General features: G+C 37.3%; 1 protein-coding gene across 1 annotated transcript in view; it reads left to right on the plus strand.

Moving 5' to 3' along the window:
* Positions 1–11974, plus strand: part of LOC111086149 (transcription termination factor 2-like) — a 33281-nt gene that overhangs the window by 12145 nt on the left and 9162 nt on the right. The window contains exon 3 of the mRNA XM_022387841.1: positions 7026–7134. Within this exon, the coding sequence (XP_022243549.1) occupies positions 7026–7134 (109 nt within the window). The remainder of the gene's footprint in view (positions 1–7025; positions 7135–11974) is intronic.

Genomic DNA, 11974 nt, shown 5'->3' on the forward strand with positions numbered 1-11974 from the left:
TGAGGAACAGCTCAATGCCATCAAGAATTCGTAAATTAAGACTGCACTGCAGACAAGTTTGCAGAGGAAGCTGAATCAACTTCAAACAGCTACTGATGTACAGCAAAGATGTCTCAAGAAGAACTCATTCAGAAACAAACTGATCAGCTAAATGCCACAAATAATGCATAATGTAAATATTTTGTTGTTGTTAATGGGGGGATGCAAAAGAAGAGACAGTGCAGTATATACGCTTTGCTTTGGGATCAAATTTTTTGGTCTACCATGTAAAACTTTGTTCAAAAGTCATGGAATTCTGGCTTGAAAGGTCATGGAAAATCATGGAATTTCACATGTAAGAAAGTGTATGAACCCTGTGGGTAAAGCAGAAGGGTATGGCTGCCCATTCCTGCTGTCCCTTCAATGAATAAATCAGGAGCAGTCTGCTTTTCAAAATAGGGATTATGTAGTCACCTGTTGTACTGGCTCTAGTGTTGGCATTCCTTTGGACTCTCCACCAAATCCCTCCCCATATACTCCCAGTAGAGTATGAGTGTCCTTGCCGCTTTCCAGTTCCGAGCCACTGGGGTGGTGAACCATGGAGGCATCCTCCTGAATATGATCACCTTCATTCAGTAAAGAGTAGGGCAATGGTGTTCGCTGATGTAGTTGGCAATGTGCTCCAACTTCTGTGTGGTCCTATCTGGGGGAAGATGTTGCACATATTTCCAAATATGCTCCACCTCCATGCGGTGGGTCCCAGAGGTTGATGCTACTCCAGAGGGTGAGGTTGCATATCTTTTTATACAGGTGATTCACTTTTGTGTGGTCTTATCTGGGGGGATGCTGCTGCTGCGTTTGAATAGATCCATCACATTGCAGTTCACCCCTTTCTTGGGATCTCTCATCCTATCATTGTTTGGATGTCAGTTCCCAATAAGTGGTTTTGAATTAGAACTGAATCAATCCACATAAATCCTCACATGTCTTGGTCATGATTCCTCATCCTACCTTGCTCGCATGCACATCTTTGCAACTTGTATTACACCTCTGTGCAGTGTGTCTCAGAAGTTTAGGTTGTGCACCCATACACTCCAGCTTCTGTGTGGTCCTATCCAGAGGATGAGGTTGCATGGGAAAAATGTTGTCCCTCTACCACTCCAACTCAGGAAGGTTCATTACCTGATACGGATGTTGTGCTTTGTGGAACACGTCCAGTTGGTTTTGGATTTGACGTGAACTCCTACATTGGCACATCTTTTCCTACCATTGTTCGGATGTCAAGTTCCTGGATGACTGGTTGTGATTGTGGATTTGTGTACATGTGCCCTGTTTTGTAGGTTGGTATGAAAATCATTTCCTTCCATTCTACTCAATGTGAAATGAAGACAGTGTGGACCCTCCTCCTACCATGGGTCAGATGATGTATGTCTGATGGCGTCTTGGTTTGGACTGGAATGGAGCTGCTGGGTACGGAGTGACATGCCCTAGTCACTTTACACCATGGGACACATCCATTTTTGCTTTTCCCACCTTTCAATTTGTGAATGGAGATACTACTTTATTTGTAGATTTGGTTTCTAACCCACCCAGTTTTCTCTCCTTCTTTGGATGTGCTTCTCCCATTTTCTGTCTGTGTATGCAATGCATTACTACATGGGGTGAAGAATATACTTGTACAGAAGTGATACAGTCTCCCACATGTGTTCCTTTCCCAACGGGTGTTCTCTGGATGCTTCCGAAGAATACTTATCTATACCCCTCATACTGGTCCCACCCCCACCAGGTCAATGCAGTATTCTATCTATATGTATGAGAGGAGGTAAGATACTGTATTGGAAGTTATAATTTTCCTACACTTTAAATTTATATCTGATAGGTACTTTCTTCCCCTCACACTTGCCATCCTTCCTCCTCACTTAAAACTGGTGTTTGTTTTCTGCCTTATCTCAAAGTGATAGTTAGTTAGGTAGAATTGAATAGAAGGGAGGGAGTCACATGCATCAGGAGGCTGTGTTGCACTCCTGACGCATGATGATTTACATGCAAAGATGCTGTGGGGTAGGTGGGAGTTTCAAGGCTTGTGGCATGCAAAAAAAATTTGTATATAGAATGCAGCACTAAACAAGAATAGCTATATGTGTGAGAGGAGGTAAAGTACCTATTGGAAATAAATTTTCAGTGTACGAAAATTATAACCTTTACAAAAACAAATCCACCTGGTGGTGAATTGAATGAGTGTTTGCGGTACTAGATGTGGGATGTAGCTATTTACAGAATTTCAGAGCACCATGTTAAAATTTTTTCTTCATTTTTCCTGGTTTTTTTTTTTTTGAGGTTCTGATTTTTTGCTTTTTGAGGAAAGGGGGATTTTTATTAGATCACCTATTTATCAAAGTGGAATTTTGCTCTTCTTCAAATAGACAAGCAAACTTTTACACATTAACATAAGTACCGAAATATATTTTAGGCACAGATGAGATAATTCAAAGCAACTACCAATATTTAAAAGGTGCACAAATTTTACAAATGTCTATAATGCAATATATTTTATCATATTGACACAATAGTAGGACACAATTGTTTGTAAGAGTGTCACTCAGATGTATATCCAAGTGTCATTATTTGCTGTTATTGTGGTCAAACTTATGTAAGATGCACATGATAGGTTAGCAAAATGAGCACATGAACATAAATTATTATTAAATGGTACCCCAAAAAGTAGACTTGTTATGAAACTGTTGCATTCCAAAGTTAAAGCTCAACCAGCATGATTGGAATTATCCACTTCTAAATGCTTGTACTACTTCCTCCCCCACAAAGCAATCGGAAGAAAACAAGCTGGAAATAAACTAACCTATTTTACTTATTAACCCTCTTTCTATGGTTTAGTCAAAGTACACATGTCACAACCTTTTCAAGAGTTACATTCAAAATTTATTAAACTACTTTATTATCAATGTATATGAATAAACTTGTCATCAAAACGTAGTCAGATTTTAATATTATATAAGTTTTAAGTTTTATGTGGAAATATTTAAAAAGATCTTCAGTTTCCCCTAGTATGAGAAGTGTGACATTTATTATCTAGGTCTTCTCTCTTCTCTAATGTATTTACCATCAATTTCTGAAGTACAGAATTTAATATAAATTACTCCTTATAATATGGGTATTACTACAGCAGTGTCAAATTTTTATACCCTTCAATCTTATTTATTTACAGACTCATAAGCTAGAAAATCAGACCCACTTGCCATGCCCAGCTATTACATCCTCTCATTCACAAATTGCCAATAGTTCTCTGTGATGTTTTATACTGTATTATTTTAACCAATAGAAACGCAAAGTTTTAATCCATCAAATGACATATTATATTGCATAGTTTTCAATACAGACTATTGTCTGGTTCATCTTCAGTTTGAAAGTTTCTATTCTGGTGTTCAGATCTAGAAGCTTTGGGAATAATTTTAGGAATCTTATGCCATAGTTAGAAAGCCAGTTAAATTATGATAGTTATAGGATATTGTTTGGTTTGTGCTTGTTGTATTCTGTGTTCTTTGGTGCATTATGTAAGCAAATAAAAAATATATGTATATTGTTCTAGTACTATTAGTATAAAAATATAGGCTTAAATATCACTGGTAACTAACAGCAAAAAAACAAGATAAGTGAATGGGAGAACAGTATAAACAAGTAAGGAAATAAAAGAGGAACTTACTCATTAAATATGGTGAGTAGACTGGAGAATGTTGACTGGAGGGGTGTGAAACTGCTAGATGGTGGAGATAATGGAGATAAAGGTGTTGGGCATAGCTCACATTCAAGCCTATAGAATGATGTGATGAGACATGAAACAACCTGTGAGCATCTTCATCTAGGGAGGAACAGACTATCCGAATGAGCTGATAAATCTGTCTAGTAAGTATAGAAGACGAGATCCCTGGAAGAAGAAGAGTCCCATGGCAAGACTAAATGATTGTGAGAACCCTGAAATGGAATCATGTGTGCAAGTAACACCTGACTATCCAAACTGGACACAAAATGTTATCAAGACCAGTATGTGCACAAAGGACTAAGATCGATGGAAGAAATATGGGACAAAAAGTACAACCTCTTTCCTGAGCCACCCATTTAGAATAATAACATTTACCCTCATATTAAGTTTAGAATTGTGTTTAAACCATTGTATCATACAAGTAATTATTTGAAATATAAAAACAGGATCCCAATTATGCATCGCTCTTACATCATACAAATTTACATGTCTAAAGTGTAACTTTGGCTACATGGGCTCTACAATATGTTGTTTGAGCTCACGTATTAAAGAGCATGCACAGAAAACTGTATATAATCAGTTGTCCATTCTTTGCTACTGCTTCCAGGACTGTGATGTAAATTTAGTTTCTAAACACTTCAACATCTTGGGGAGTGCTTGCACCAGGAAGGTGCTATGCATGAAGGAAAGTTTGTAGATTCACAAGATATATCCTGAACTAAACATTAATCAAACAGCTTCATTTTTGCTTTTGAAACTTTAAGGTTAAAAGGAAATAGAATGGAAGTTAGACATTTAAAAATATGAGGAGGAGTATTTTTGTTTGCCTTAACTGGGAGAGACTGGGCATCTAAATGCTTTTTTTCTCTCATCAGTATTTAACAAGCTATGGAGGATGTGGGGTGGATTTCAGAAGCTGTTCCCTTCGTAAAGACTAAAATTTATATCTTTGAAGTAGAATAAGATGACCATATTTTGTAAGCCAAATCCAAATACACTTGTATAAAAATGTGTACCTGTACTCCCCATAATTCCAGATGCAAGCAACATTTATGCTTCTTTGACAGTAATAGTTAACTCAAACATTGAATCTCATGTCTTAGTATGTCATCACATTTTCGAAAAGAATAGAAAAATGCGGTGCTACAATAGCGTGTGGTCTACCAAGACTTTTACACTTAGTTAAATAGACAGATCAGGTGGGGTCTTCTATGATCCCTCTGGGGTAGGGGTAATATGGTCTGGTGGATCTTGGTAGACTATGGATACTGCGGTAGACTGCATGCTATAGTAGCTATATCAAAGCTAATAATAATAAGTGGTTGAGTATTTATTTCTAGTTTGTTTATGTTGAGACTTCATAAATTAAAAAGAAACTGGTTTAAATTTTCACTTTTATCAAAAGTGGCTGTGTAAGGACAGCCTTGAAGGACCACATGACTCCTTGTTGTCCATACATTATGCTAAGTTGTAATTTTTCTCTGTTATTGCTTCCTTATCTCTTATTTACTGTTTGCCAGTTGCAGTGGGAAAAACACTTCCTATGTGAGAATGTTGTGTGTAATCAAATCATACTTTCAGTAATCCAAGGCCATTCATCTTTTATGTACTACCTTTACATGATATTTGCCTTACATGTGTGTTCCATCATTTATCTTGGTGCAGTGAAGGTACATCCTTTCTTTATATTCTATTTTTAATAATTTTTTTATCTGCATTAATTTTGAAGTATAACATTGTTTTGTTGCTTGTTGTTTTTCTCTTTTACCTTAGTATTGATTTAGGTGAGTACTGAGGATTACCTTTCACATAGGTCATTAGACCACCTGCTGTGTTTCTGTGGGGCATTGTGGTGTTCCAAACTGATTCAGAGATCAACCCCCCCCCCTCCCTCCCAGACGATCTGACATAACACTACAGTAAGACCTGACAATGTTGTTTGCTTGGTTACGTAATTTCATGTCACCATTTATTTACTTGGTCTGTTACAGAAGCAGTGCTTTCTTTGATAGGAGAGTAACAGGCATTTCCCTTCCTCCATTTTCAATGTGAGACTATCTGAAGGTTATAGTAAAGGTACATTATGATTTCTGAAACAATGTATAATAATATAATTCAGATATGATTACCTCTGTTATAAGTATTCCTCCCCAAGGATATGTCTGGCAGAGGTGGTACTTTGTGATAGCAGATAGCTAGTTTAGAGATTCTGTCAATGGAGACACATGATCACATTCTGTAATCACACAAAATCAATACATTGTAAATGGTGGATAGTAAGTGATTGAGGAAGGGAGTAAAAAGAAGACCTTATGTTTGTCACATATAAGAGATGGTAGTTAAAGGTTGCAATAAAGCTAAATATTTCTGGTTTATATTTTACTATTCTGGCACAAAATTAACATCTTTTTTTTAAGTATTGCCCACACACACAATCATCGAAATTTTTAGATGTCATAAGACTTGGATGCTGTAAAAATATTTCTGTGTTTTACTTCAAAAACCAAAATAACCAAACACATTATCTTCTTTCTTGTCTGGGGGCTTTCCTGCACCAGGCAGATACTACCCCATGGCAGAAACAAAGAGCTTAATTAGTTTTACATTAATCTAGATTTGTATCTAATCAATTATGATCGTACATATCAAATTGAAACCATATTTGGACACTTTATGATTTGTTTTAGATGTAGGTTTAAATCTAGTTCTTGGATTGTAGAAATCTACACAACTATGCAATAATGTAAAGCTACACTTTAGGTGTAGCTGTGATACTAAACAGTATTGCTGAGACCTATAACTGGGCCTTGTATATATATATGCATTATCTTTCTATATATGCCCAACAAAGATTCAAATCTTGCTTCAACATCAGTTTATTTAGCAACTTAATAGAAATCAGTCAAATTATCTACAGGTTAATAGACAATATCAAAAGAAACCCTATATTTACAAAGCCATAAGTTCAAGGTACAAAAATATGTTTACTTTATACTGGCTGAAAGCCACAATATTTTTATGTCACATTTTTACATGCCCAACATGATATTTAGGAGCATTTGTCACAAGGCACATGTTAATGTCATGCCCTACTACTAAAATGTTAATTTTAATAGCTATTGAAACTTCCTTGTTTTCTGTGCATCGTACAATTTTTTTTTTAACAGATTTTGTTCTCACAGAAAGATAATACAGAAGACATAGTTCTATATTCTCATTTTGTTTAGTGTTAAAAAAACTTCTAATTTAAGTTCTACTTACATTTTTATAGGTAAGCTGTGCTACCTGAAAACAGGAACTAGTGACAATAACTCCAAGTTTGGAAAGAGTTATTACATTTGTCCTTTGAGGCCTGAATGTTTGTTTTGCGAACCAGCCGAGTAAGTTTATGGAATTTGTTATACCTCTGTGTTAAGCTAAAAATGAAATTAACTTTGCATGCAGACTTTTGATAATTTATATTAGTTTTAAGAACTTGTGTGTATTTTTACCTTAAAGTTTTAGCTGCACCATCTTAATTATAAATTTGACAATGAAGCTGATGGATAACAATATAAAATAATGAAAATTACCAAAGCTTCACTAAATGCAGAAATTGATCATGCTATCAAAGAAACTGAAACTAGAAAAACTGTTTGCAAAGTTTAAGAAGCATGTCAAAAGCAATTATGTAAGTCCTAAAAATTATCTCAAAGAACATTCATTTTTAATCTTAAATATTAAGATATCAAGTTAAGGAACCCAGTGAGTTTGTGTTAACTTTTCCCAAGATAGTTACAAGTTTAGTTATGCACTAGTAAACTGTGTTCAGTACTAAAGCCTGGATTTTTCTATTGTTTTGTGATATGCTTAAAGAGTCACCTTGTTGAAAGATTTTATACTTTTTAGAATGTTTTTTTTACCTTATGCAGATATGATCTACACATTATAGATCATTTAAACACTTTAATAATATTAAAGTCAAGTTGAAAAGATATGGAATAGGGTTTCTGATACGGTGCACTACCCTCACTCACATATATAGCTATTCTCGTTCAGTGCTGCCTTCTATATGCAAACAATGTTTTCCACATGCCACAAGCCTTGAAGCTCCCACCCATCTGGAATTGACTGATTCCAATGCGTCTCACATGTAAATCATCATGCAACAACCCTCCACCAATAAGAGTGCGACATACTCTCTTAACGAATGTGACTCCTTCTATTCAATTCTACCGAACTATCACTTCTCGTTTGGGACTACCCGTGTCAAGATATTTTTTTTGTGTGCTCTTCATATTGGTCAAATTCATGAATTTAAAGAGTTTACTTTCCAAAGTGGAATTTCTACATTATTTGTTTTTTATCTTTACATAGTTGATGAATTTTTTAGTTAACTTAACTTCCAAATCTTTTTTCTCACTCTCAATTTTATTTTCCATCAAACATTTGTGTTTGATTTTATATTTCAAATATAAATTCTGAGGTTCATGTTACCACTTCACGTATTGTACCTCCTACTAGCACTATCAGGCTACAGGTAGGGAAGACCCATCATTGGATTTATCTGCCTTGAGATTAATTGTTATATTGGTCAGCCTCTTTCTCCTGAACTTGCCCCACTTCCTCTGAACAAGCTGAACCTGTTTGGGCCAACGAGGATTTTCATAGGCTTTTTCCACCACTGGATTTTGCCATGTCTTCCTATGCCCCTCTTACGGAATCAGCTCTGCCTAATGCCGCATTTTTAGACATGATTTCTTGGGTATGTGATGTTTTGTCGATTTCTTATGATCCTTGACCTTCTTTGTTGCATGATACTTCTTTATCTCAGTATTTGCTTTTTTTCCCTTTCCAAGATATTAGGGTTCATGCTGAGCATTTTGTTTCTCAGTTGGTTGAGGGTGCTAGCATGCCTCACCCAATACATGCTAAGGATCAGTTTGCATTAGTTTACCATCAGGCTGACTGTCCGTTTCTAGACTCTCAGCAGTTGGGGTCGATTTTACCCATGGGGCATAACCTGATTTTCCTATGCATTTATCTCATGCCTAGTTTTCCTGCCTTCGTCTTACCCTTCTATGGTATTTATCTACAATACATCTCCTTTCCAAGGTGATCCTCAGGGTTTTTTGAGGGAGAGACTCGCTCATTACCTCCACGTTAGCACATTTGTTGTCTTTGGCTCTCACTTTACACATGTGGTCTTTGTTGTTGGGATCTCCTGGATAGATACGTGGCCTTGTCCCAGGTTTGTTTACCACCCCTTATCTCGGGGATTTACGTATGGCCCCTTTTCTTTGGCAGTATGTTTTTGTTGATGTGTCTGAGACTTTGGGAACACGTGTGGAGTCAGTGCATCAACAGTCAGAGCCGGGACAAGCCCCTTTTCCTGATTCTCATCCTCTTCCTTCTCAGGCTTTATGTGTTCCTCTCTCCAGGGATTCCTCATCTTGTCATTTTATTCAACTTAGATGGTCACGTCACCAACAGTACTGGTGACTACCCAGTGGGTTCTGGTCCAGTGGGAGCTCGCTTGTTCAAATTTGTCCTCCCCTCCTCTTTTGTCTCAGCTACCCAGTTTCTTCCCATTGCCTCAGGATCCTACTACCAGTCAATGTCTGTCTGAGGCAGTACAAGACCTTTTATCTCAACAGGCTTTTGAAACTGTCCATCATCTTTCTCCAGGCTGTTTGTTATCCCCAAGAAAATTGGAGACAGGCGGCCTATGTTAGATTTGTCCAGCCTCAGTCATTTTCTGGTTTTACCCTGCTTTACCATGGAGTTCTTTCTCACCCTCAGGTGGGCTTTTTCTCTAAGTTTGTGGATAACCAAGGTGGACGTCGCGAATGCTTACTTGCATATACTGATATCATGTCAGTTTTGACGCCATCTTTGGTTCATTCACCATGGGGTGGTTTATCAGTTTCTTGCACTGCCCTTCAGGTTTGCTTTGGCCATGTATGTTTTTTGTCAAGGGTTGCACTTCCATCATTACATGGACAACTGGCTACTGTTAGCTTGTTTGAAACTGAGGTCTGCCCAATCACACTCATCGGCTGCTCCTGGAGGTGGCTCGTGTGGGCTGGTTAATCAAATTGGAGAAGTCCTTCCTTCTGCCTACCCAATACCTTGTCCATTTGGATGTTTTTTTCAACACCCATCTCAGTGGGGCCCAACCTTCTCTTCAACTTTGTTCAATGGAGCTTTCAGTTCTCCACACCCTTACTACTCCCTTTATTACAGCTTGCAAGGTTCTGTTGCTTTTGGGGATGTAGTCTTCCATGGCAACTTTTATCCCCTTAGGTCTTGCACATAGGTGGTCTCTTCAGTGGAATCTTGCGCGGGATCATTTGAAGGCTCCTATTTCCCTCCACCTTCCCTTGTCAGCAATCTGCATTGGTGGTTGAACAAGACACGCATGTCGGCGGGTGTCCTGCTTCCTCCTCTTTGTCCAAATTTACACATTTTCACAGACTCGTTAGTCCCTTCAGGGCTGAGGGTGTGTGAGTCGATCAACAGGAAGCTTCGTGACATTGGTCTGTGGCCGAGAGGTATTATCATATAAACATCCCGGAGCTTCTGGCTTAATGTTGTGATTTGATTCATTTTCTCCATCTGGCCAGGCATTGTCTGGTAATGATACATTCTGGCAATTCTACATTGGTTGCTTATCTCAATCACCAAGGCATCACCTGTTCTCAATCACTATGTTTTCATGATTTGGATCTTATTTTTTTGTCCTACATGCCCCATATTTGTATCATTGCATGTCATTTTCCGGGTGCTTTCAATCTTGTTGCGGATTGGCTTTCCCATCCAGACAAAGTCTATCCAATGGAGTGGTCTCTTGATCCTCTTATTTTTCAGTGGCTTTACTGTTAGTGGGGTACTCCTCACCTCGATGTGTTTGCCACATCTCTCATTACTAATTTACCTCTGTTTTGGTCTCCAGTTCCTCATTCTCTTGCTCTAGCTGTAAATGCTTTTATTCAGGATTGGACCAATAAATACTTGTATGTCTATCCTCCCATTAACCTTCTTCACAGGGTGATTTCAGTTATCCATGCCACTTTGTGTCAGTTTATTTTGATTGCTCCTTACTAGTCGGCTCAACTGTGGTTCCCATGGCTACTTCAGTTCCAAACTGTCCCTCTGTTATCTCTTCCTTTTACTCCATCTCTTCTTCATCAACCTCAGTCACCAGTGTTTTATCCACACCTTTGTGTCCTATGTTTTTACACCTGGTTTTTATCAGGTCCTTGGCAAGAAGATCCAGTTTTTTCTGACAGGTAGCTTCTTTTCTAACTAGTTCCATTTGCCATTCCTCCAGGTAGGTTTATAAATATAAATGGAACATTTTCCACTACTGGTCTTTGGGTCAGAGGTCTTCACCCACTCGATCCACTGTTCCTCATATTGTGGATCTCCTCACTTCTCTTTTTGATCACAGGTTACCGGCCTGCCTTGACCCACACTTTTCATTTTTCTCAGTACCATAGAGCTATTCTTTCTCTATTGATGCATTCCTTCTGGATTCGTCATCCACCTCAGTGGGGCTGTCCTTCCGGATTGGGATGTTAACTCTCTCAATACAGGGTTGGTCAATTTGACCGAGTCACGTGAACTTCTGTAACTTGTTTAAAGTTGATATAAATTTAATACTTATATCTCTCTATATATTAGGTATATCTTCACAAAATTTGGTGAAGTCTTTCACATACAAAAAATCATATTGGTTAGTGAAGTATTTTTAATAAAATAAAGATTTGTCCATGAATATGTTGATTATTTTTTTATAGTCCATTTGCAAAGTAATTTTCATGTTAAAATTAAAAATACTTTTTGTCCTCTCAAAAATTTCAAATTTCCTTTGTGTAATCCCTAAAACCTCTGAAATGCATTTCAAACGTTTTTTAATAAATCCTTATAGTTTACATATATTATTTTCTCTACCCTATCTCAGAATGGGATTAGTGAACCACCAAAAAAAAAAATCTAAATAAACCTAAATTAACCTTCTTTTCTTTCTAGTATGACTTCAACTTGTAACATGAAATTACATTCGTTTATCCTAAGTAACTCTAAGTTCGTAACGTTATACATCTATTTATAATTAAGTCTTATTGTTTTATTGCCCTTTTTATTGCCATTTGAACCGTGTCTAACTGTTATCAGTGCCGTTATAAGTTGTAAATCACTTGGGGAACATGCAGCTCACATTACGCTATTGAATTACAT

The sequence above is a fragment of the Limulus polyphemus genome, unplaced genomic scaffold, assembly GCF_000517525.1.
Source record: "Limulus polyphemus unplaced genomic scaffold, Limulus_polyphemus-2.1.2 Scaffold35, whole genome shotgun sequence".
NCBI classification, from domain to species: Eukaryota; Metazoa; Arthropoda; class Merostomata; order Xiphosura; family Limulidae; genus Limulus; species Limulus polyphemus.